We start from the raw sequence: 26785 nt of genomic DNA, 5'->3' as shown, positions 1-26785 counted from the left end.
CAAAAAGAAAGATCTACCTGAAAGCCCAGGTACCTACAGAGATTCGAGGAGCTGGCGACCAAATGGGTGCTGAGCCCAGGGGGTCTCCAAGTCCGGGTCAGAGTTTGGGCCAAGGCAGATGTCAGTTGCAACTGTGGCCAGTGACCAGACCTGAAAGCAGGAAAAAAAGATGATGTTGGGCACCGATCTTCAAGAGATGGGAGAAGCCGGCCGCATCGTCCTGTGCTTCCCGGCAAGCCACACCAAGCCAGTCACCTCTTAGTGGGGCAAATGCAGGGCAGGACAGGCAGCCATGTGACTTAAGCGGAAAAGGCCTCTCTGCAGCAATGCACTATCCCGGCTGCGGCCCTCATCAAATGAACTTTGGCAACCAAACTGGGACCGTCTAATCAGCGAGCAAAAAAGCAAGGAAGTTCCTGCCATTATAACAAGGTGGGCTGCCCAGCAAGGGACGCTGAGCGATGAGGGCAGAACTAAAAACGCTCATGTGTGACTCGGATTTGCTGCCAAAAACAGCATCCCAACGTCGAGTTCCCTTCCCCCATATTATGTTACCACATTGCTCATTTTCGTGCCCAAGCTCCACATCAGACACACAGGTGGACAATGCGTATTGTGACCACATCACTAATGTAGGATGGGTATGGCAACAGCTTGAAACACAGGTGCTGTTTTCAGCGGCTGACCTGAGCACATGTAAAAAAAAAAAACCCATGTATGCACACAGCCGGTACACGCTACGCAGCCCACAGGGTAAGCATTATAACGGAGGCGGCAGAATTCAATGCAAGGGTGCTGCTTTCAATGTCAGCTCTGTGCCCTGTGTAATGCGAGTCCCAGGGAGTGCCCTGAAAGTTTTGAAATTGTGTATGTGCAAAGGTTGTCCAGTTTCTTTCATACACTGCAGGCAAGAAGATTTGAGAGCTGTGCATGTCTACAAGCTAGCCGGTGTGGTGGTAATAGCTAGGGCATTGGACTAAGATTCTGGGCAATCCAGGCTCGAATCTCCACCCTACTGGGAAGCTTGCTGGGTGACCTTCGGCTGAGAATGCATGACTGGCCCAACCTACCTCATATGGGAAGATAAAATACAGGACCTTGTCTGTCACCGTGCGCTCCTTAAAGGAAGTATGGAACAAAAATGGACTGCTAAATGTACTGTACAGAGGAACAGTAACTCAGCCCGTTGCCAATGCTGCAGCTTCCTTGCCCCTTCACATTCCTCTTCTCATCTTTTAGCTACACAAGGTTTGATGCCCATCCTAACTGACAATCTTCCCTTCCTTCACAAAAGCTGACTACGAATTGCTAAGTTCCCTGAGCAACTGAACATTCTGAGCAAGCCCATCAACTCAGCCAATCAGTGACAGAGGCTTCACCGCTTCAAACGCAATCCACAAACGGCAGCAGCAGTGGCGAGACCCATCACCGACCCACCCAGTCCCTCCCAGAACCGTACCTGCAAGAGGTCTCTGCGTCCCACAGTCACAGCTGAGGCAGCATTCTTCTGGCACGTCTCCTGAATGTCAGCCACATTCAGTCTGAAAGGAAAGAAAAGCAGCGGCTCTAGAAAAGGCGGGTTGGGTCTTTCTCACCTCAAAAAAAAAACTCTTCACTGCCCATCTATCTCCTCATGGTTTGTGGGTTAAGCTACAGGCTAGGGGAGACCTATGCCTGCTGCTGAAAATGGCTCCCCTGCATTGAGTTCTTCCTTTTCTTGTTGTAGTGTGAAATATCACTTTCCCTGTGTAAAGGCCTCGACACTGCCGAGAGACAGTCGGTAGCGATACGTAGAGGCAGGGAAACACACGTTATGACACGGGGAACACAATACCACAGGAAAGGGAAGCAGAGAACTCAGCCCAGGGATCCCGTCTGGCCAAGTCCCATGTGTCACGTGCAATGTACCGTTCTGACCCGAGATTCCTCTCCTCCGTGAGTCATTTTGGTTGTTTGCTAAATATTGAAGGGAGGTGGTTGCAATTTTGGCAGAATGCCTGGTTTGCATGCAGGGGGTTCCTAGATTTATTCCCTGGCATTTCCAGTTAAAAGGATCAGGTGGGAGGTGATGAGAAATTCCTCCACCTGAGACACAATGCTGATCTTTACAGTAAGACAGCTTTGCATGTTCCGAACCATCAGGCGTGGCTATCTGGCTTGCTTATGTGTGCAGAACCCTCTAGCGCATCTGGCACCACGTCCCCTTCAACTCAAGAGGGAGAAAGGATGGAGTTTCCAAGGCTTTGTTTCACTGACTCCCTCCCACGAAGAAATACACAAGCGGATCTGCAGCCGTATCACACAACCTACAGTCCTAAAGGGTGATTTGGGGCGTGCGCCATCTGAGGGCGAAAGCCTGTGGTTTTGCCAGCATCAGAATGTGTGCTCAGTACTGACTGACATGGATGGCTGCACATTCTGCCTGCACAGGCACACACTTGCCAGTCATATATTCTGGACTTCCATGGCTTCAGCTGAGGACAACCGCTCGTCCACATTCTGCAATCCATTCCAGCAAATGGCCGAAGCCATTTTGACATGCTGCTCTTTGCTCGCCTCCCACTGGGTCTACCTGGCTTGGCATGCTTTTCTTGGATCCGAGAAGCCACTTCCAGGGACACCAACAATTTGCAAAGAGGCGCAGCCCCCGCCCCCCTTTCCCCAGTCTTGCACATTTTGAAGACAGTTTCTAAGGAAGCGATGCTCCTGCTTCTCTGAGACAGGGAAAACGGATTTCTCCAACGTCCCTGAGAGGGTAAACAACAAGGGCACCATGCACTGCAGGGCTTAAGTTAAATGAAGACTTAGCTTTACAGTGGCTGAAATTGGTTTTGAGTTCCAGGGCTCGGCTATCTTAAAATGATTCCCCTTGGTTATAAGTACATTTAGAGTGTACAGCAAATAGCATCTCCCGTCCTCTTTTTAAAAGACACCTGGATCAGATGTTTTTATGACACACTGATAAGTAAAAAGACACAATAAGCAAAATACACCTAACTGACAGTACACAGAGAAACTTTAAAAACCTTCAAGGGAGGGGAAAAAACATTCCCCAATATATGGGCCATTTCATATGCCCCTAGAGCTAAATTCAGCCTCATTTTCAGACTCGACATATTAAAATTGCAGATCGCAGAACTACTTATCTGTTATCAACCTAAATGTTCAGTACGGCCTTGAGGACTGAATAGGTTTTCATTTTTGTGTCTAGAATGCAAATTCTTATGCATTTCTACCATGTGCACAGAAATGCAAGAAAGGACCAGATGCACGCAAAAACGGCATGGGACGATCACCTAGCTTACTGTTACACTCACCTGGGTTCTGCTCGCCTGTCCTAGACCCACTTCTCTCCCTCTTCTCCTCCACTGTGCTCCTTCCGTAAGCAAAGAGGAAGTGGGCCCCAGAAGGCATAGTGCTTTTCCTTAGGGGAGTGGTTAGAGCTGCTCGTTCATTGAGTTCTCCCTCTGGGCTAGGAGTCACCTGCTGAGTATCCTACCAGGCACTTTGTGGCTGCCCCTTTACCCGAAGGTGCAGCAAGAAACTGTGGATTGGAAACTGAGATGCTCTGATGGCTACACCACCGTGCAATAGTGGGCCCACATGATTCGCTCTGTCCTTCAGGTTCAGGCTAAGAAGCCAGGGGGGCAGACGTCCTCCAGCCATCACTTGAAAGTAACAGAATATGGAAGGGGCAAAGCAGGAGGTATAGTGGACAGACATCGGAGAGCCTTGCCATACTTCCTACCTTGGAAATGCAATGGCAGGGCACCCAGGGGGAGAATTTGGTGCCTGGCTGGCTCTTCCTTTACCAGAAGGACAGAGAAGGCGGCCAGAAGGAGTGCACAAAGCTGCCTGTTCCCTTCCGGTTAGTAAAGAGGAAGGCAACACCCCCCAACACACAGCCCCCAGAGCAAAACCGACACAGTAAAACGAGGACTAGAGAGACACTGTGAAGACCAGCAAGCTATCGCTCTCTTCATCCATTGCACTGGAATGTAAAGCCATGAAAATGGTGCTTAATGGATCTCCACTCCAGACAGCTAAACTTAGTGCCCTTCTGGCATGACAGTTCCACACGGGGAGCCGTGTTAGTCATATAAAGCAGGAGTCCAGTGGCACTTTAAAGGTCTTTTTTGTTTGTTTGTTTTGAAATTTTTTTTTATTTTTAATATCTAAAACAGAAATCTACAAAAAAAACTACAAAAGTACTAGGAAAGGGGAAAAGGGAAAGAAGAAAGAAAAGGTGGAAGGAGGGCTGGAAAAAAGGGGGGGTTACATACAAACAATAAACACTACACTACAATGTTTTCCCTTCATACTGCCATGGTTAAAAATTTAAGCCTTCATAAAGTAATGATGGAGTGGTTGACCTTGCAAAATACAAAATACAACCCATATTAAATTTTCTCCCCCCCCACCCCCGGGCCTCGGACGCAGTTCTCTCTGAGCAGCTACAGCCACTGCGCTCACTGCCTCCCCCCTCCCTTCAGGCTTCGAGTCTTCTTCATTTTGCATGGTATCTTGCCCGAATTCTTGATTTTTGTCCACAAAATCCCTTAGCTGATCCTCTGAGTTTATCTTGTAGGCTTGGCACTTTAAAGGTCTTTAAACACCTTTAAAAGACAGCCTTGGGTAGTCATTGATCCTCTATTCTATTTTGCCGAAAACTCCCTATCTGGAGTTTTCAGCATGGAAGGCTCTTTATCACATGCCTGCATTCTGGTGAGAGGGCTCGGGGTCACCTTCCTGCTCTGTTGGGATGAACCACGCACACCACGAAGGGCTGCCGACAGAAACCACTGGACAAATATCCAAGAGCAAGGGCTGCATCCTCAACTCCCAAAATAAGACTGCGGAATTTCCCTTTCAGCAACTACAGCAGTCATCCGGACCTCCCGGGGAAGGTTACGTGTACAGGGGCTTGTGTACTTACATATACATCTCCCCGAGTGACTTGTGGACAGGAAGCAGGCAAGAGATGTCCTGAATAATCACCTTCCCAGCAGCTTTGATGGGCCGGTTGCTGGTGTCGGTGCCCTCTCGCTTGCTCTTCCATCTCCTGGATTTCTGAGGGAGACAGAGCCGCGCGTTAAGAGAAGGTGACGAGAGAAAGGGCCGATGCAGTATTTTCTTGGAGGGCAGGGAATGCTTCTAGAGAACTACGCTCTGTCTACAGCCCTGGAAGCTCTGCTCTAGTAAACAAACGAGCAGGTAATACACTGGGGAGACTCCATAAAAGGCAAGCAAGAAGCAGTAAGGACAGAGAAGGAACAGCCTGGAGGGTTCAGTGGGCAATGCCTGGAGGAGAACAGACGAGGCTGCCGAAGCAATGAGAGAATCCCCTGCAGGTGGGCTGGGGGAAAGCCCTCCTCTAGCCCCTGCCTCGGCTGCAGGCCTGACGGCGGGAATGTTCTGCACTTACTAAGTGGAGAGCAAGCAGGGGAACAAACTTGAATCACTTTAGCACCATCTCACTAATTCTTATTTAAGGCTCCAAAAGGACAGTGAGTGGTCAACCGTATCAACAGCGTTTGAGAGATCCAGGAAGACTGAAAGGGAAGCGTCCCCTTAACCCATCTGCAAAACAGGGGATGGTCCGCTGGATCACCCAAGGCTGTCTCTGCCCCAGAACCAGGAATGAAGCCAGGCTGAGAAGGGCCAAAGGGCTGATCAAAGGGCTGATCAAAGGGCTTCCATGAACCGCTAGTTTGAGAAGCACGAACTAGCCCAGTTCGTGAGGAACTTTAGTTGTCTTGCAGTTCATGCCCAACTCTACTGCCTTGACTTATCTGGGTGAGCCACTCTCTGCCCCAGATGCGAATCATCTATTTTATGGAAGGGCTGATAGGTCCACCCAGAAAACCTTTTGCCACACTCTGCTCAATCACTTTCTCTTAAAAAAAAAAAGTAAATTAGAAACTGAGCTCAAATCAGCCATAACCTTTTGATCGAGATAAGACTTTTCAACAAAGGACACATTACTGCCCCTTTCTGAGGCTTAGAGACATCCCGCTCTGATGGGGGGCATTCATGGTTTTCGTCAACAGCTCTTTCACCTCATCTGTACTCCATTTTAACCACCAGGGAAGGGCAAGGATCCAAGCGACATGAGTAGACTTCGTGCAACCCAGGATCTCTGCCAACGTTGCTTAGCAACGCCAAGCCAAAACTACCGATAAAGGTCCCAAGGGTGGTTCGGACACCCCTTCTGTGTGATCCATTACCAAATTGGAGTGCATCTGAGAGGTGATAAGCAAAACACCATGTGAAACCATCACTGGCGAATGGACCAATTACTACCATTCTGGGACTCAGACTGCAAGAGTCTTCTGATATTGAATGGTTATGGATGCAATTTAGGTAATGTAACACTAAGCGGAGAAGTGCAGCTTCTTCGCCACTGTCACTGCCATCCTCTAGGTCTTCAAGGGCACTCTATATCATGCTGTCAGATTTGCCCATAGTTTTCTGCCATCACTTTAAAATACAATCCCAACAATCTGTATTCACTTAGCTGGGCAGTGAACCCCAGGGACAGGGTCCTGTCCAAGGGAGGAAGAGGACACCAGGAAGCTACCTGACCTGTTTGGCCCGGGGAGGCTAGTGTTCTAGGACCTCACAAAGGTGTCTCAGCAGAATCATCACCATCAAAACTCCCACAATTCCCCTGAGTTCCTAATGGAAACATCAGTCTTTGAGGGTCTCAACCAGCCTGCTGCACTTGCAGGGAGAAGGTAAGGGTAACCATCTGTGCCTCCAACAGAACATGGTCCAAGCATGCCGCACTTTCGGTATTATGCAAAGCATTAACATCTTGGTAGGGACACCGAGTATCTCTCCAGCACAGAGAAAGACGTGTGTCTGAGAGCTCATGCATCACTCCATTTGAGTGACATGCAAGCCACAGTTGTTGACATGTGCCTGTGCAAGCACAGGAAGCACAAATCCACTCCACAGAAGTCTCTGTGCCTGCCTGGATCGTTAACACCCAAAGCTGCTTTGAGAGTGGCAATGAAGGCATAGAGAAGAAGACTGAAAAGTATGTGTGGGAGGAGCCCTGTGTAGACAACCCTACTGAAGCCCTGTGTAGACAACCCACTGGCGCACTGACTCACCATGTAGGGAAGTACTGGGCATGAGAGAGCTGGCTGTATGATGTGAATTGCACAAAGTGCCTGTGCACACAGCCCCTCCCCAAAACGAGTGATGCTGCTTTTCCAACCGTTGCTGATCGTGGGGAGCGGCCATAGATGCGGGCACGTCCTCTGCATGTTCCCACCATGCAGAAGACTCAGCGATTGGGTAGAGCTGGAGCCAGCATGCTCGTGCCACTCTTCAGCCTCATGCAGGTCACCCACACAGATTTCAACAGTCAACTACAGCTCACAAAACTCCGCCAGATATCCAAGGACGCTTGGCAGCCGATTGGCGTGGCAAGGCAGAACTGTATGCCTGGTTCCAAGTTCTGGGGATTTTTCTACACCTGTATGGAATGCACAGCCTGACTCAATACCTCACATGAGCATGACATGGCCTTGGTTGCCTGTTTATACCTGCAGGAGTAAATACACGGATGTGCCAGTGTTCTGCCGTGTCAAATAGCAAGACAGCCTTAGGTGAAGACTCTGGGTGTCCATTCTACAGGAGAACAGTGGGGACAGGCTTGTTTATCTTTACTTTGATGAACAAGTTCATCCTGGCTGCAGCAACTGGAGCAAGCAGACAGACAGCAAGCCACGAGGGCTGGGAATCTGAGAAATGGTTCTCCCAGGTAAGAACAGCACACACGTGAACACAAACTGAAGCTCTCCTTTTTTCCCCCCTTGCGGCTCTGCTGGATTCAGCCTTTCCACCAAGAAAAAGTTGGTAGGCTGGTTAAAGTGTAGATTTGTAAGAGGAGAAGCCCCAGCTATCGCCCAGTTAATTCCACAGGCGTTAAGGCCAATGTCAAGTTGCCTTCCTCTACCTTCGGAGCTTCTAGTTGAGAACTTGCTCCTGTTTGAGGCCTGGAGCTGAGACGCAGCTCTTCCCTTATCGACAAAAAGGAGGACCAAGGCAGGTAGACGGGGCTGTACTGCTGTTCCTTGGAGATCCGGCCCATAATGCTGTAATCTGCCAATTTCCTGATGGGTCCTGAGCAGATGTAGTTATCAGGTGGTGATAGGAGGCGGGGGCTAGGGACTTCATGGTGTCCTGATTTCTGCACTGCCTGGAAAGCTACACATTGTGGCAGGTTTGTTCTGTGAATACAGAGGCGGGCTACTTTCCCCAGCCGATACTGACCTGCAAATCATAGCACAGGCACGCAAGAGGGCAAGAAAGACTTCCGTGTATGCTAGGAAAGCAAAGCAAATGAAAGTCTGGATGTGCAGCTGATGGCTTGACAAGAGAAGCAGGGAAAGAGCAAGCAGAAACAAAGGGTCCCATCTTTGCCTTCTAGGCGTCAGGAAGGAGGACTCAACGACTCGAGGGACAATGAGGTGGGAGCGGAAATGGCACCGAACGACCACACAGCCTACATCTGCACCACCATCACCACACTGGACGGCCATGGCGACTGACGGATCACAACACCGAGTCAGCCCAAGAATAAGCCACTGACTGCTTCGTAGCAACTGCTGCGGTCAAACCCCCTCGAATTAGGGCTGACAGGATACATCCATAGAGAGCACAGCTCAAACCCCGCCCCCCCAGGTATGCACCAGGTGTGCACAGTTCAGCCCCTCCCTCGTGATCTATCAACTTCTGCTTGGTCTACATGGGCAGCAAGTGGTAACAAAGACCACACCACTTCTGAATGGAGGGCATCATCTCTTAACACCCCTTGGCGTAGGAACTATGCCACCCAGTCCACTTCTTGGTACGTGAGTTCGTGCAAGGAAGCATTAAAAATGTGAGCCCCTGTCTGAAAAGGTACACTCTATCACCTCATTTGTTCTGCTGGCTTGACAAAGGGGCCTCATCCTTTGAGTGGAGGTGCTGGGAATTGTTAGTGAACCTGGGATTTCATAGTGTGCGCAGCACCCCACCAGGTTTAATTCCTTCTCTCCTGCCCGCCTCATCCAAGGAAACAATCTAGCAAGTAGTTCCTCTGTTCTTCTTCTTTTTTTTTTAAAGGTTGGCATGGATGAGGCAAACGTGCCATTTTATGAAAGCCAACTTCCCACAAGGGCCAAATCCCCTGCCAGCTCGCCAAGTGGCAAGGGTGCTTCAAAAGGTCACACTGTGAACAGCTCAGCAGGCAAGGAGGAAGTGCTTTGCCCAGAGAGAACATGCCATGATCACAAACAGTCCAGGCACATGGACTGAACAGATTCAACTGCAGTCTGGACTTTTCACTAACTAAGAATGAGAAGAGCAAGATTGGAGCCCAGTAGCACCTTAAAGACCGACAAGTTTTCCGGGGTGTCCCAGCCAGAGGGCAGGAGGAGCGTCGCAATCCGAGACTGCTGAAACTGAGGTTGCTGAAGTTGAGTTCATTCGCAGATTCGGAACAATGGACACCCTGCCCCGCCACCCTCCGCAATGAACAGAGACATAGGATTCTTATCTCACTACGGATGCTAATTCCTGCTCTTATTAAGCTGCATCATACTATTGTACTTTTATATCCTGACACCTTTCCTTGGAACACCCCTCTCACCTTCTGGCTGGGATATAAAGACTTGGGGACCTCCATTCCTACTTGTATCTGAAGGGAGCTTTGACTCTCAAAACTTACACCCTGGAAATCTTCTTGGTCTTTAAGGTGCTACTGGACTTGAATCTGGTTGTTCTCCTGCAACCTACTTGGCTACCCACCTGAAACTAAGACTAAGAAGTCCACTCAGTATTGGTTTCTTAGGCTCTAGCCACCTCCATGGGCTGAATTGAACCTGCCTCCACCCCCAACTGGCATCAAGGGACCCAGGTTCAGGAACACAAAGCAAGATACAGAACGATGGTCCCTGGCCCCACTGTAACAGAGGCACAGACCCTATCAGGAATGGGTGTGTGTGTGTGTATGTGCGTGCACGCGCATCTTGCCAACTGACTGAAGCAACGAATTTCATTTTCAAAACCTGATCCGAACATCTCTAAACATCCCTCACTATTGTAACAAGCTCCAAATGGGTTTTGGAATGGGTAAATGTGTACTACAAAGGACTGCCAAACAGCAGAGAAGAAAACATATATGGGAAGGGGACACACCACGGTCAACTCGGCCGTGCCAGCCTCATAGCTTGTGCGTATCATCCATGCATGCTCAAAGCAGTAGGTCGAGGCAACAGGGGAGCCGTGCCGCCTTTGCAAGTGGCTCTCTTCCCGTAGAAAGGCAAGCACTGCCGCCATCAGCCTGAGCTCCAGGGCTGGTGGGGTGGAGGTAGCTCACTTGGACCAGCTCTGGGTGGAAAGAAAATTTTTCTAGCAAGTTCCCAACTCCTGCCCCTTATCCCGTCACCCAATGCAGGGAGTACCAGATTGGGAGCGGGGCAAACAGATTAAAGGCTTCCGGCGGCCTGTGGCTCTTCTCCACAGGGGAGGAAAGCGACAGCGCTTCTGGGGCTTGCTGCCGGGGTCTTTCCCCCTTCCAACAAAAAAGGCAGAAGGAAGGAAGGCAGACACAGGAGGCCTGTGGTGATGGGTGCCCTTTGCCCAGAAAGGAGCAAGCGGATCCCCCTCCAGACCCAATTGCCTGAGTGCTGCTGCAGTTGGTGACTTCCCCCGTCTTAGCCACATACAAAGAAAGGGGAAGAGTGGTGGAATGAGAAAAATACAGGGTGGGTCTGCCTCCACCTCTGCTTTACTAGGTGTTTCTCCAGACAGTTGGGACGTCCGCAGCCTCAAGAAAGAAAAGAAAGGACTGCTAGACCTCCTGCTGTCCCAGAGCTCCGGGCGACCGTGGCTTGACCTAAGGCTCATCATTTTGAAAGCAGATATTGGGCACGACAACAAAATGGCTGCCACGAGGGGGGTCCAACCACAAAGTATCGGGAGATTCCATGGCAGAGGCAGCTGACTGGTGCTTCCTGCAATCAGAGAAGGAACGCCTCAGGGGCTCCTAGTCCAATGAAGAGGAGAAAAGTCATGACTGACTCATAGCTTTACGGAAGAGATGCTCTAGAAGAAGCAGTTGGGCACCAGAAAACACATCAGCAGGAGCCATGGTGCCCACGGGCACCGCCTTGGGGACCACTGGTGTAAGGCATGGAAGTTATCCCCTTAATTCATGAGAAAATCATATTTAGGCATACCTCTAGGCTTTGGGAATTTGCCAGGCATTTCCCACACACTTCCTCAAGTCTACTTTTGAAGTCATAAGGGCCTTAGGACAGGGAAACTGTCAGAAAGCTGCATGCAACTCTAGCTTGAACAGATGAAGCTGCCTCATACTGGGTCAAACCCTTGGTCTATCAAGGTCAGTGTAAGTGTTCTACCTAACCAATGGTGACTATCCAGGGTCTGGGGTGGAAGTCCTTCACGTCAAGATGATGGGGATTGAACGTTGGGCCTTCTGCATCCAAAGGAGATACTCAAACACTGCGCCACGGACTCTCTCTATTCTTTGTGGATTTGGGGAGGGGGAGAAATCTCATTATGTAACCCTTCTCAAAATCCTATGATCCTGCCTTCCTCATGAATAAGGAGGGATTCCCAGCCATTCTACTTAATCCAAAGTCCCATCTCAGCCACACAAGATGCCCCCTACCTTGTTCCCTCTCCCCCAACTAAAGCTCTTCCCCAATTTTGGTCCAGGTTACACAAAGCCAGGAAAGTGGCAGGTTATTCTTGGGCCCAAGGGCAGCGGACAGAGTTAAGTCAAGGGCAGCATTGACACAGCACACGGTACCGGGAAGTCGTTAATCGCCTGTATGGACCAACGCCGTCTGGCAGAGCAAGGAGACATCTGCGCATTAGAATGTTATGCCCAGGAGGAGGAGGAAGAGGAGGAGAGAGAAGGAGAACCGTTGAGAAAAATAAGAAGAGGAAGAAAAGAGCACAGCTAAAAAATGACCAAGCAGAGGGACGGAGAGATTTCACACCACAGAAATGCACCTCTTCTGGCTGGGGTTTGAATCTGCTCACCAAGAAAGAGACCTTCCAGTGACACTCCCAGATCTCAAACAAGAGGCCTTATCGCTCTCATCCTTGAGGTATAGATCCAGAGGAGTCAGCCGTGTTAGTCTGCAGTCGCAAAATAGTGAAGAGTCCAGTAGCATCTTTAAGACTAACTAACTTTATTGTAGCGTAAGCTTTCGAGAACCACAGCTCTCTTCGTCAGATGCATGGAAGGTATGAAGAAACTGGTCAGAGATTTCAAAAGCAGAATCCAACGCGAAGCTGCTGAATTGGAATTCACATGTAAATTTGACTCAATCAGACTTGGACTGAATAGAGACTCTGGATGGTTATCCCATTATCAGAAGTACCTGCCTTTCAGGGCATTCTATTCAGATTCAGCTATGGAGGGGAGGGGTCACACCCGGCCTGGATTGCGCGCTCCGCCTCTTTCATGACTTTTGCAACTGATTTGCATCTACTCCCCCCTCCCCTCCCCACCTATGTATCTCTGGCCAGTTCCTTCATATCCTCCATGCATCTGATGAAGAGAACTGTGTTCTCGAAAGTTTATGCTACAATAAAGTTGGTTAGTCTTAAATGCGCTACTGAACTCTTTTCTATCCTTGAGGCATGGAAGCTACTGTGCATCAGTTGCTCTCCTGGGCTTCTCCAGTCTTATTAACCTCTTGCAACTAGTAACTGAATCTGTATCCCTCTAACATGAGATGCAACAAACCTCCTGAAGAAAAAGTAGTGGCCACCAGAACATGACTGGCTTACTTAAAAACTGGAAGTATGTCGACAGTAGCCCTTGGAGAGGACCCGAGTCACCCACCACCCTTCTTTCCAACCCCAGAGCACAAACCAATGCCACTGGCCATGACAATAAAATCAGAACCCCTGAAGGTTAAGGAAATTTGGCGCTTAGAGCAGACCCCCCCCCCCAGGGGAGAGTGTGCTCCACTCACAGATCATGACTGGAAAAGCAGCTCCAGTACTTTGCTCTACTGCAAACTCCTCCCTTCCCGACAGCCATTCACAAGATGAAACCCACCAAGCCTGCTTCTAGCCCCATGTCACTTCGGGGCCGTTTCACGTGTGATGTTTTCAAGCTGCACCTGCAGCACATTTGCTGTGGATCTGAATGCACCAAATGCACATATTTAACATGCATATGAGTTACACACGGCTGCTGTGACAGGATGGGCTGTGGCTTCCATGGACTCAGTGGCACCTGTGGGTCTGCTGCTGTGGAATAGGCGCAGCAGCCTTCTAGCAGATGTGCTTTCAAAAGGCTCCTGTTACTTCCTTTTACATGTTTTTACAAAACTCGCAGCTCGCAGAGCTGGTGTGTACCTCGGGAAAAGGCTGCTGCCAAGGATTTTAATTGCTCCCTGCCAATAGGCAGAGAAACTTGGAGATCACACAGGGAAGAGCTGCCAGGCCATTTTCCTCTACCTGTTCTTTCTCTCTGCTCATCACGTTCCATGATGGCTAATTTCCCCTAAGAGTTCTATTATGATGAGGGTGGAGGGAGAGAACAGGGAGAATAAGTGGCCTGGGACAGGGGAAACGAACAGACCAGTAAATCTCACTTCCTTGTAGTTCTACTTTGATCCCCCCCTTTCTTCTCCTCTGTCCCTGGCTATACAGAGCCAATCCAAACATTATGTATGCTGAGAAGGTGGAATTCTGAATTCTTAATAGGTGTGTAATATTTCAAAGGTCTGTTCACAGTTCCCTCCCCTACATAAAACTAGCACGTTAGGGAAAGAAGTTTAGCGTTTACTTCATTGCGTACAGAAAGCTTTTTACTTCACCTATTGAAAAATGTAAAGCTCCAGTCTGTGTATTGTCGAAGGCTTTCATGGCCGGAGAACGATGGTTGTTGTGGGTTTTCCGGGCTGTATTGCCGTGGTCTTGGCATTGTAGTTCCTAACGTTTCGCCAGCAGCTGTGGCTGGCATCTTCAGAGGTGTAGCACCAAAAGACAGAGATCTCTCAGTGTCTCTCAGAGATCTCTGAGAGACACTGAGAGATCTCTATCTTTTGGTGCTACACCTCTGAAAATGCCAGCCACAGCTGCTGGCGAAACGTCAGGAACTACAACGGCAATACAGCCCGGAAAACCCACAACAACCATACTCCAGTCTGTGGTCTGAAGACCTGAATTTTACCACCTTGTTCTGCATAATTCAGGAAATACCTCTGTTAACAAGAAGACTCACTGAAGAGAACCTGCATGGCACAATGGTAAGAATGTTGGACTATGACATGGGGGACCCTGGTTCAAATCTCCCACTCTGCCATGGACACTTGGATGAGTGTCCATGGGCCAGTCCCTCTCTCATCTTACCCTGACTCACATGGCTGTCCATAAAATGGAGGAGAGAACCATGATGTACGATGCTCTGGGTCCCCATATGCGAGAGAAGCAGAATATAAATAGGTAAATAAATGAATAGGAACCTTTCTAGACTCCAGGGTCTGCCATTTGTCAGGGCAGCTGGAACAGAATTCAGCTTTGCATTTGCCTCCTGTGGCTTTGGCACAACACATAGAGAGGCAGAAAATGGGGACTGCCTCTCCCCATATGGGAAAAAGGGGACCGCCTCTCCCCGTATGTTCCCCGGAGGCCGCTTCTATCAGCCAATAAGCACTTGCTGATGGTCCCTGGCCCCAGGGAGGTCCGCCTGGCCTCTACCAGAGCCCGGGCCTTTTCGGTCCTGGCTCCGACCTGGTGGAACTCTCTTTCTGAGGAAACTAGGGCCCGGCAGGATTTGTGACCTTTCCGCCAGGCCTGCAAGACGGAGCTGTTCCGCCAGGCATTTGGTGGGGGCTAGGCTGTCCTCTCGCCGGCCGTACCACTGAAGACCGCCCACCCCCCATGCAGGAGCTCATAAGTGTGACGCCGGGCATGATGCAAGAGCCGAGCCCTGCATCTAAAATGCTGTATTTTAATATTCATATCCGCCAATTTTAATTGTATATGGAATAATGTTTTAATGTTTTTATAATGTTTTTAATCTTTATGTAAAAATCGTATGTTCTTACGCCGCCCTGAGTCTGTCTGACGGGGAGGGCGGTCCAGAAGTGTAAGAAAATAAATAAATCAAACCCAGACCCTTTGCCCCGGCCCTTCCCCTTCCCGTGTTCAGAAGTGCACTGCGCCTCCCAGACATTTGGGTAACAGGACTTCGCCTTACAAGTGTTCCTTGCTGGTACTGCAGCTCCGGCAGCCCACTTGGCCCCCAAGTGAACCGAGGACCATTTCGCTGACTTCCAGAAGGATCACTTCCAGCAGCCTCTGGGCGAGTTGCCGCGTTTCCTGGCCACAGGAGAGGAGGATAGGCTGAATCTGGGTCCAGACCCCTACACTGCCGTGAAGCGCTTGCTTGGTGACCTTGAGCCAGTCGCACGCTCTCGGTTTAACCAACTTCAAATGGTTATCACAAAGGTGTAATGGAGAACGGAGGACCACGGATGCCCCCTTGAGCTTCCTGGAAAAGGGATATCTTAAAAACCAACTATAGAGGTAGGACATCTCCCAGTTTTGATTGCATGCTAAAGCACTGAATCAGAAAGACAGTGGAAAAGACCAGTGGGACTCTTGCATGCTTATTTGTTCTGATGGAGCAACCTTAAAAGTTGCCCAACAGCTGGCGCTTCCAATGGCGAATCAGATGTACATGACAATTCCTGGCTGCTTCCGAAACAAACAAGCTCAGTTCTCTAGCGACAGTACGCTCTGTATCAAAGCTGGCTTGTCTAAGATGGCAGACACTAAATGAGGAAGACACCTTACACTGTATCAGAAGCTGTAACCCTGACCCTTCTTCCAGACCCATTACAGGCCAGTGGGATCTCAAGCACAGCCACGACGCCTTCTGTGACCAGCTCAAAGCACATTTCTAAGTAGATTAATTTCCCACCCGTAGCAGAACTAAATGCTGATCCCAGAAGGAGTCACCTGGGAAGGAGGTACACTCTCCTTTGTTTTCTGCCAAGGGGCGAGATTGTTTATTTATGATTGATTAATTAAGAGTTGTGCTTTATATAGGATGTTTATGCTTATATTTGTTAACTACCTTGATTGTTCTTGTTAAAATTTGTTGTAACCCGCCCTGAGCCTGCTCGCAGGAAGGGCGGGCTATAAATCAAATGAATGAATGAATGAATGAAGTCACAGCTTGGTCCTAAATTTATAAGCCACCTTTAGCCACGAGGAAAGCCACAATATAAATGTTTTAATAAATAAATAAAAGGGCTGCCCTCGAGTAAGATCTGCAGATTTTCAAAGCAGGACAGGGAAGCCCCAGGTACTGCTTGGATGCAAGGGGAGCCTTGTTCGGGCTCTGCAAGGAGTTCTCTGGGATACCAAATGGACAAAGGCAAAGGGAAGTCCTGACCACAACCTTATCATTAGTCCCAGCTTTTTTGGAGGAAAGGCACAGGAGGGCCTAGAGCCATCTTGCTACCTGAGGGTTCTGTCCAGCGGGTATCTCCCCAATGAATGAATCCCCAAGCAGATCCCATGGTCCAGAGCAAAAAGCCCACCACACCCAATTCACACCCAGTGTAGCATGCACACGAATCCACACATCTGTCAGGGACTGCTACAGAGGTGACTGCTGGCTCTGTTGCAGTGTATGGAATTCTTTCACTGAGTTTTAGTCAGCTCAGGGAGCACGGGGAAAACTGCTGAAAGGTAAGAAGAGGCTTTTGCACAGTGAGTAAAAAAACAGCGGAGGCAATTCTCTGAACTTATGAGGAAGCAGCAGCATTTGAAAGAGGGGTCCGGAAATATGGGCTCTTCGCAACGCAGCTTCGCCAAGGGGGTTTCTGAAACCACCTTCAGTGGTGCCCGACAATGACGGGTTTGACCAAATGGCCGACGACAAGACATTGAGAAAGGGCCACTGCCTGTGCGCTTACCCTTTCTTTGTAGTAGAAGGAGCTGATGGAAACCTGTTCCTTCTCGCTGCGAGTGGGGCTTCCTCCGTACAAGATCAGTTTGCCGGGAGTCTCTGTACGCATCTTCATGGGGGTGATGAGGCCATTATGGTAGGCAGAGAGTGCCGACAGGGAACTGAAAACAAGAGATGCATTTCAGAAAGTCGAGCCTTCCAAGTAAATCCCACCCAGCATGTTCTGGGGGGACCAAAGAGAGCTGCAGCAGCACACGAACCTAAGAAAACATCTCGTATTAAGTCAAGCCATTGGGCCATCTTGCCCAGCAGAAAGGTGACAGGCAGAGATTTCTCCCAGTCCTACTTCCTGGAAGGTCCTTCCGACCAGAAGATTTATTTAAAATATTTCTATGACGCCTTTTCACCTTTCAACTGGAAGGTGTATTTATTTATTTAAAATATTTCTGTGCTGCCTTTCCGCCTAAATAGGCGCTCCCAGGAGGCAAATATCAAAACGTTTCAACATTAAAACAGCATGTAAAATAAAGTATATATAAAATAAACAATTCAATAAAAAACATACATGCGCAAACACAGCTGAACACCACACTAAAGGGGGAGAGTCAGTAACAGTTACTGGGAGTATGCCAAACGAAATAAAAAAAGTCTTCCTTGCTGGCAGAAGACAAAGATAGAGGAGACAGATAAACCACCCAGGTGAGAGAGAGTTCCAAAGTTTTGGCACCGTGACTGAGAAGGCCCTTTCTTGCACTTCTACCTGTCTGGCCTCCGATGATGGAGGCGCCCAAAGCAGGGCCTCTGAAGGTGTCATGGGCTCAGAGCCCATGACAGAAGGGGACCGGAGTGCCAGGGGCTGAACCTGGAATCGTCCACATGCAAACCACGCTCCCAGCCACTAAACTATAGGTCAAAAAGATGCTCTGCTGAAGCTTCCCAGATGAGCCCCGCTGGACTGGCCCAATCAGCCCAGCATACTCCTTCTGACAGGAGCCAGGGGGCAGGAAATTTTTGGGATGCTCTATTGTTTTGTATATGTGAGCCTTTGCGGTCTAAATTGACTAAAGAACGTATGAATAAACCCTTCCATCTGTTTGCTTATCATTCCATCCTGTATTTGGGTTGCAATAACACAAAGGCCTTGCTGCGTACATTCAGTTTGCACGGAGAACAAATGAAGGCTACATATGTTTCCTTCCTGTCTTGCTCTCAGCCTTGGGTGTGTTCTTCCTTAGCAATGTACATATAACCATGGAATCTTTCTGGAAAGTGTATGTTACATAACCCGAGAAGAAACAATCTCGACCTGTCAATTTATCATGTTCCAAACATCATGAGACATTCCCTGGAGTGTTTATGTAGTCTTGTAATAATCCTCTGTACTGTAAGCAATTGTTGTTTACTTGCATCATGCCTGTGTGATAGTATAAATGTAGGTGCCGCCTGTTTGTTGGCACGCACCCTGCTGTAATAGAGTCTGCATCTGGCTTATTTGAGAACTTCTCATAACAAACCTTTTCTGCTTCTAAGATCACTCAGTTCAAAGCCTATTCAGACAAGGAGGGAAGGGGGACTTCAAAACCGGCAAACAGAGGTAATGAAACTCTTCTCTAACAGCAAGCCAGATACTCTACAACCAAGGCATGGAGGTTAAAGGGCCCCCCTCCCTCCACAACCAATATTCAGAAGTGTACTGTCTCTGAACAGGAGGATTTCATTTGGCCATGGTGGTTAACAGCCACTGATGGAGTTCTCCTCCATGAATTTGTCTTAAAGCCACCTGAGGCCTGGCCTAAAGGGCTGCAAAACAGATGCTACCACTTCAGACTGCAGATAGCGGGTGCCGATTTTTAACCCTCCTGCCAAATACAAAGGCTAGCTTACTAGGGAGAAAGATACTAGCACAGCCCCCTTCTCGCTGATTTTCTGCTCTCAGGAGTGGGGGGGGGGGGGGTGGCTCAGCAGCAGAGCATCTTCTTTGCCTGTTCCAGGTTCAGCCCCTGGCATCTCCAGTTAAAAAGATCACGCAGTTAGTGATGCGAAAGACCTCTGGCCGAGACCCTGGAGAGCTGCTGCCCGCCAGAGTAGACAATGCTGACCTTGATAGACTAAGGAGCTTGCTGAGGATAAGGCAGCTTTATGTGCACTTGAGATTTATAAACAGAGGAAACATTTAACCTGTCTCCTGCGGTCTGCATGTGTACGTCCAACCTACTCTAATACTCTACTGTATCTCAATCCGCTGGATGCAAGCACAGATCATACCCCATACTTCCTGTGGCAGTGAGTTCCACAGTTAACCCCACCTCTCTCTCCCCCCCCCCACAAAGAACAGGCATTACTCCAAGATGAACTGTATTACACCCCCTCTTGCCACTAGGAGTGGTTGCCACAAACTCTGGACACTTACCGGGGGGTTGGTTCGGTAGGTGAGACTGCTCGGTGCATTGTCATTGGCCTTGTGAAGTACACCAAGTACCCTGCAAAGATGAGAGAGACTAACTAAGCTGAAGGGGACATCCTCTAAAGCAGAGGCTGGGGCCAACTATACAATCAGACTAGCCTTGCATTAGGGCCATCCATAGAGCTGGAGTGGCATACGGGTTAGAATGCCGGGACAGGATCTGGCCAGTTTGGTATAGTGGTTAAAAGCGACGGGACTCTAATCTGGAGAACGGGGTTTGATTCCCCACTCCTCCACTTGAAGCCAGCGGAGTAATCTGGTGGGAGGTGCATTTTATCAAAGGACACATTCAATGACTCCCAATAGCAACTGCATACGGTTTAGAATGTGGGGGGTGAGGACCAATCAGGCCACATATGCAAATGACCTCTGTTTTCCAGCTGTCTTGGGGGGGGGTGAGGTGTGGAATGTTGTGAGCCCCAATCAACCCACATATCCAAATTGCCTTGAAACGCTGGCCCAATCAGGGAAGAGTGGCTGAGCTGGCAGTGGGCAGGGGCGCAAACAGGCAGCAGTGAATTTCTTAAAATCCCATTTTAGTGGGTATTTACATCATGAAAGGAATGTTCTCCCCAAATTTCATGTTTCTAGGTCCAGGGGTTTGGGCTGGGCGTTGATGAATGAGTCAGGACACTTGTCTTTACATATGTATAGATGCAAATTAGGCATGCTTGCATAAGTTTCATTAGCATCGTTTTCCATAGGAGAAAAGTGCAAGCAAAGGTAAATCCCACCCTTCAACCCCTGGAAACCCCCATTCTCTCCACCCCACCCCCAACTGACTTCTGGTATTTGATCCCTTAGGCTGTGAAACCTGTGGAAGTATATAATCTTTTATTCCCCGTACCCAGTGCAAACAAGGTGTTTATTTATTCATTTGTTGTCCAACTTTTTTTCCCCGTTGGGAACTGCAAACTACCTTGCAATATCATTTTCTCCATCTGTACTTTATCCTCACAACAACAGCCCTGTGAGTTAGTTTCAGCTGAGAAAGAGTGACTGGCCCCCACGGTCACCAAGCAGGTGTCCACTGCAGAGCAGGGCTTCAACCCCAGATCCTGGGCCAACACTCCAACCACTATACCACTCTGCACTAAGGATGTGCAACTGAAACGTGTGACTTCACCTGTCTTCCCTCCTTCTGCCTGTCCCTTGTGGTGGGTTCTAGATTGTATGGGTATCAAGCTAGTAATTTATACACCGGACATAAGGGGCTCCATGCTGCTAACATCATGCGCACACATGCCCCTCTCTGGCTGGCAATTTTTGACACACGCTAATCTTTCTTCTCCACATGTAACGAAGACTCAACCTACCTGCTCCACAGAACCTGGCTCCTGAAGTACGTGGGAATGGGATGTTTGAATCCTGATAGGAGCCGTAAGCATTGGATACTCTGGGAAAGGTTGGCAAAGGAGGGGTTACTGAGTTTGGGAGGGCATAGGGGTTGCTGGAGTTGTTGTCTTCTTGGTTCTGAAACATAAAAACGCGTAAGAGTTGCATGTGCAGAGCACTGTACCCGGACATTTAAACTTCAGGATTAAAGCCCCAAATGTATCTCAATCGTTGCCAGCATGCTATGCAGGTCAACCCGAGGATGGGGCGGTCAACAGTATTCCCTTCCAAATTTCTCTCAAAATGAGACTGATTTGCTTTGCTTTAAGAGAAGCTCCGATGTTCCCAATGGTCGAAAACAGGGGTCTTTCCTTCTAAGGTGAGTCACAAGCCCATATAGGATGGTCGGGGCAAGGGATAGCTGGGCCATACCAGGGGAAGAGAGAGAAGACAAGGGCTGATTCTGCACACGTTGGATAATGCACTTTCAATGCACTTTATCAATCGTTTGAGGTGGATTTTTTGTTCCGCACATGAAAAAATCAGTTCCAAATAATCTATAAAGAGGATTGGAAGTGCATTATCCAACGTGTGCGGAATCAGCCAAGGAAGAGTTTTCGTGGGGGGAGAGGGACTCTGGATTTGCCCATGCTAAAAAGAAGGCAAAAGCATGAATAGCTCAGCTTGTAAGAGCTTGGAAGCTAAGCACGGTGGGCCATGGTTAGTACTTCTGTGGGAGACCACCAAGGAAGACCAAGGTTGCCACACAGAGGAAGGCAATGACAAATCACCTCTGTTCATCTCTCCTAGGAGGGTTTGCCATAAGTCAGTTGCGACTTGATGGCACTTAAGTACTATTAGGAAAGGAAGCCTCGTCCCTGCTCAGTGATGTTTCTTACATCAGATGATCTTTCTTATATCATGCAAAGAAGCAGATGATGTAGTGCTCTCGTATATGTAGGTCCTTCACAAACTGCAATTCCGTCTACCGACACTACCCGTGCTTTGCAACACAGCTCCCCTTCCCACCAATGAGGTCATCCTCCCAGCCCTTCCTCCTCCTCTAACATGACTCTGATGTCACAAGACCTCCTGCCATGTACTTGTAGTTTGGTGGGCTCCATACTGCTGCCTGGGCATTAAGGGTGGAGTCCAAGGTATGGAGAAGTTAAAGACCCCCTGGTCTAGAGCACTGAAATGGAGAGACAGACAGACTTGGCTGACCGTAATGTTCACTTCTCTTTCTCTCTCTCTCTGGGCTCCTGCAATACTGCCACATGACTCATATAGGAACTTGGTATCAAGGCCCAAAATGTAGCAACACAGCTCAACTAAACAGAGAAGACAGCTCTTGGGAGTGCAGGGGATAACATGAATGGAACTTTAATACTTGTTATCTTCCACAGTGGATCCTCTAAAGAATGCTCTCTTCCAATATCAAAATTTATCACAGTGGTAGGAGAACACAGGCAGGAGAGCATGCCTCAAAGCCTGGTAATTAGTCAAGGATCTTTTAAAGCTATTTCCAAATCCTGCAAACAATATCGCTGTATCTGGCCAGTCCACACCACAGGAAAGGGTTCAGCCACGCAGACATATACGCAGTTTCTGGTTTACAAAGTGGAGGGGACATTTTTGGTTTGAGGGTTGCTTCACACAGCAGCGGGGAAAACTTTTTTTTTTGGTAAAACTTCGGAGCCAGCAAACTTTTTAGGAGTCAGACAATGACAAGAAATCTGCTTCTTGATCTGCACAGCAGTCCAGATTGACCAGCCCAAATCTTTTAGAAACCAGAGGCTCTTGGGAGTCTGGATTTTGATTTCTGCATCTCTTTCCCAGGGCCTATTTGTGCTCCGGGTTTAAATGTTCCACAGCTAAAAATGGATACTTCCCCCACAAACGCTACCGTGTGAACGAGCGCTCCCCGAGCGCAAAGATCTGTTCTGTTGCAAATCTGACTGGGCGGTCTCAGGCAGGATGCCCTTGCTTAAAGCCTCATTGTTCTTCAGTGGGAAGTTGCGAAGCTACAAAACGCCATTCTTCTGACCCTGTTAAGACTCAGTGTAACAAACTAGAGATACTTTAGGGTTGTTTCTCATTTTTATCGTACGATCTGTTAATTGTAGCATGTCATTGTACTTATTTGTTGTCAGTGTTAGACCTGATTGCCATGAGCTGCTTCGGGCATATCAAAGTCACTCTCCATCAAGAAAGTTTTTAAACATAAAAATGTCACGTTGACGGTCAGGAAGGAATACGGCACTGCTGGAACCAAGGCAGCAACGAACGGGGGCCAAGAGAGACCCTGCCACAGGCAGGAGAGGGCTCATTCCCTACCACAACAGACTCTAGGCAGGAAACCAACTGGCGTAGGCATGGCTCCAGGCAGCACTGGTTCCGCTTCACCTTCTGCATGGATGTGTCCTTCAGGATCTGAAAGAGATGTAAAGAGGCGTTGGGAGGGGGGACGTGCCCCCCCGAACTCTCGGGGCTCCAGCTTGGAAAAGTCACTCACTCTAGGAGGTGGCCTGCTGGATCAGACCAGAGGTTCATCTAGCTTAGCATTCTGTTCCACACAGCAGCCAAGCAGTTGCCCAGGAAGGCCAACCAACAGGGCATCAGAGACCAAGGCTTTCCCCAGTTGCTGCTTTCCAGCACGGGGTTTCAGAGGCTGACGGCCTCTGGAGATGCAGGTTTCCCTTTAGCCATCTCGCCTGATAGCTGCTGATGGAGCGCTCCTTCATGCATCTTGTAAAGACACCTAAACCAGGAGCCATCACCACCCCGCCCTCAGAGATTGCCACAAGTCTTTGGACAACACCCTCACCAGTGAATTGTGCACTCTGCCTCATGCACACACAGGCTCACCTTCAACAGCTTGACCTTCATGGTGGAGGGGATGGTTGTCTGATTGACGAACTGAAAGGAAGGAGCAGCGTTGTTGGGATACTGTGCGGGGAACATCACCAGCATCTTGACCCGGTGGTTGCTGCAGTGCACAGAAACGGTGCAGCTACGGTTGACGGCGTCCATCTGCCAAAGAAAAGCATGTGGCACATGGCAGGAGGGGCTTCAGAGCAGGGCCCCCGACCTTTTTGATCCTATGAGTACTTTTGGAGTTTTGAAAGAGGGGGATGGGGGCCACCGCAAAATGAAGGGGTGGTGGTGTTGAACACACATGCAAAGCACACCCAGGAGACCACTAAGGGGAAAGGTCCCTTTATCTGTATGAAGGCAGCCAACTGCGGTTCCTGCTTTCACGTTAGTCCCATCCACTTCGCAGAAACACATGGAAGGAACCAGCGGATGTGCCAGAGGGCACCAGGGAACCCACGTATACCACGCTGGGGAAGAGTGCATGATGCTTGAGTCATGCTTATTCTTCAAATGGTAAACTGTGGCACACAACGGGTTGGATCCAGCTAGCTTTTTCACTCAATATTATCTCATCTCCCTCCTTACCGAAGTCCCAGCCCCACCTAGCTTTTGTCCACGCAGGTCCCATCACAGCCGTATTTGGTGGTCAACTTTTCCTTTTCCATCAGCACAAAAGGCGGCCGGATCCAACCCAAGGGGTCCCCAAGTGGGCCTCTCGACTCGGTGAGATGGAAAAGCAACCCAAGCCTCCCTCGAGGCAAAAGCTGCCAGGCATGCCGTTGGGAGGAAGACGCTCTGCTTTCTGCTCACCTCCATGTTCACGTTTCGAATCTGCACGTTGATCAGGGAGAACTCCTGCTGCAACGTTTGCGGCAGCCCCAACTGGTCCAGCTTCTTCCCCACCAGGAGGCTGTGCGGGGATTCTTCTCTCAAGGCTGCCAGGAGAAGAAAGGAGCCCTCAGCACGTGCTGGAGAAGCGGTGCCGGGAATCAGCACGGCCCCTTCTGCCCCAAACAGTGGCAGGACGGAGGTGAGACAGATAGAGATGGCTAAAGACCCCAGCCAGCTGACACGGGATGTGCTGGGGCCGTACAGGTCACACATGAACATGCATGAAGCCGCCTCAGACTGAATCAGACCTTTCGGTCCATTATAATCAGCACTCGGAATGCCAGCAGCTCTCCAGGGTTGCGCGTGGAGGTCTTTCCCATCACCTACTACCTGATTCCTTTAACGGGAGATGCTGGGGACTGAACTGCGGACCTTCTGCATGCCAAGCAGATGCTCTACCGCTGAGCCACAGCCCCCCTACTGGACCAGAACAGGAAACGTATAAGACGGTTGGGGTTTCTTTTTTTTTTTGCGAACCTTGATGCCATCCCGGGAGTTTTCGATGTAAGCAGAGCTACATTTTTGAGATCTAAGCCCGATAATATAATGTGTAACTTCACCGCTCAGTACAGCTGAGTGTAAGCAACTGCAGTAAGAGAATGTCCAAGCAGAAACGTGTAACTGCTGCGCGGACAGTGCGGTCCTAAACAGAACGGCACCCTTCCAAGCCCGCTGAAATCAATAGGCTTAGAGGGTTGTTAATTTGCCTTAGGAGGCCATTGCTGGGCAGGCTGCTCCCAGCGCCGCACTGCTTAAAGCAGCCTGCTGTAGCAGTCCGATGCCGGGACTAACAAAAAGAGGATTCTGGGGCCCCCCAAACAGCCAGCAAGAAGCAGCCTTTGAACTCTTCTGCTTTCTAAGCAACAAGCAGCATCAGCATCCCAAGCCCAAAAAACCTAACCTGGCATCCATAAGGGGCATCCTGGAAGACTGGCGATCTCATCCTAAACAATTTCCACAAAGCTCAGCCGCACCCTGGCAGCAGAGTGAGTGATCTATCAGGAGAGGATGGGATGGAGGGCTGGTGGCGAAGAGCAAGACTCATAAAAATGGGAATGGACAACCTTCTGATCTGGACGTGGAATAACCTTTTCTTGGCCTGCCCCCAAAAATGTCTCCATCAGCAAAGACGGGGCACCCGGTTAAGCCTACAAACCCACTCTCTCCCACTCGCTCTGTCTCACCTTCCTCCTCTCCGTAGTTGGAGTTTTGCTGGGGCTCAGAGTCTTGGACAGGCAGGGGCTTGTCCGGCTCTGGCAGGAGAGAAATCCCATCGATAAGCTCCTCCACCCCATCCAGAAGGTCATTGGAGCACAGCTGGAACAAGAGGCAGCAAAAGCAGGAACGCAGCCAGGCGTGGCAGGAGGCGGAGGATGCAACAGAGAACGCCGCGGTCAAAAACAGAACCTGGGATCCTGCGTCACTTTAAAACAACATTTCTCAGCTTGTTATAACCCCACCACATAAGTTTATTAGCCCTTTGGCGCTGCCACCAATCTACAGACCAAACGGGGTACACAAAGCAGCTGAACCATGACCAAAAAGGTTAATTTTACACTCAAAAGAAAGGAGAAATGGCAGTACTGCAATGAGTTGCCTAGTAGGCTAGATTCAGGAAGTGCTTCCTAATGGTGAGCCCAGCTGTTTGAAGGGCGTGGTGCAAGTGCCTTCTTTGGGAGGCTGTCAAGCAGGTGCTGTGCGCATCTAGGGGAATGAGGGTTCTAGAGGAACCCTTCCGTTGTTCAGTTCAGTTGAATCAGCAGTGCCTGATAAACCGCCGAGAGAGGCCTCGCCAGCAGACACACAAAAGGAGCTGCTCTGAAAAAGCGGGTTTGGGTCAGACCATGCACAGCTTCATAAAACTGGTTGGCAGGACCTCCAAGACACAAGAAGAAAGAAAACTGTTGTCTATCAGAGTTACCCTCTGCAGCTGGCAATCAACACGCCACATCCGCAGTGTCTGGTCTCGAGACCACGTCACCAGTTGGTAGTCCTTGGATCCTGCAAAAACAAAAGGAAAGACGTGTCAGACGCTTATTTAAAACCAATCAGCTTTAAAGTTGATTCGGATGAAAAGGAAGGGGAAAACTGGGGTGTGGGAGTCAAGCTGCAGGAAACGCATCTTATTGCCATTTCTCCAAACACAGATGGCATACTTGATTTTTGCTGTTTAGAAGGCAAGGTCAAAACAATACTTGCACAACATTATATGGGCCTTCCTTACCGGCAAGAAGGCCGTTTTGCAA

At 49.3% G+C, this 26785-nt stretch overlaps 1 protein-coding gene across 2 annotated transcripts in view; it reads right to left on the bottom strand.

The window, feature by feature from the left end:
- The window catches only part of WDR59 (WD repeat domain 59), a 73376-nt gene that overhangs the window by 10106 nt on the left and 36485 nt on the right, over window positions 1-26785 (bottom strand). For both annotated transcript variants that reach the window (XM_055000714.1, XM_055000715.1), the window contains exons 11-21: window positions 26461-26540; window positions 25724-25856; window positions 24459-24583; window positions 23640-23804; window positions 23109-23204; window positions 20753-20909; window positions 19383-19452; window positions 16980-17133; window positions 4937-5070; window positions 1460-1541; window positions 38-150 (exon numbers count right to left, since the gene is read on the bottom strand). In XM_055000714.1, coding sequence (XP_054856689.1) covers window positions 38-150; window positions 1460-1541; window positions 4937-5070; window positions 16980-17133; window positions 19383-19452; window positions 20753-20909; window positions 23109-23204; window positions 23640-23804; window positions 24459-24583; window positions 25724-25856; window positions 26461-26540 — 1309 coding nt within the window. The remainder of the gene's footprint in view (window positions 1-37; window positions 151-1459; window positions 1542-4936; window positions 5071-16979; window positions 17134-19382; window positions 19453-20752; window positions 20910-23108; window positions 23205-23639; window positions 23805-24458; window positions 24584-25723; window positions 25857-26460; window positions 26541-26785) is intronic.

The sequence above is a fragment of the Eublepharis macularius genome, chromosome 16 (genome assembly GCF_028583425.1).
Source record: "Eublepharis macularius isolate TG4126 chromosome 16, MPM_Emac_v1.0, whole genome shotgun sequence".
NCBI lineage: Eukaryota > Metazoa > Chordata > Lepidosauria > Squamata > Eublepharidae > Eublepharis > Eublepharis macularius.
The sequence above is the reverse complement of the archived record's forward strand: the minus strand, read 5'-3'. Positions and strand labels throughout refer to the sequence as shown.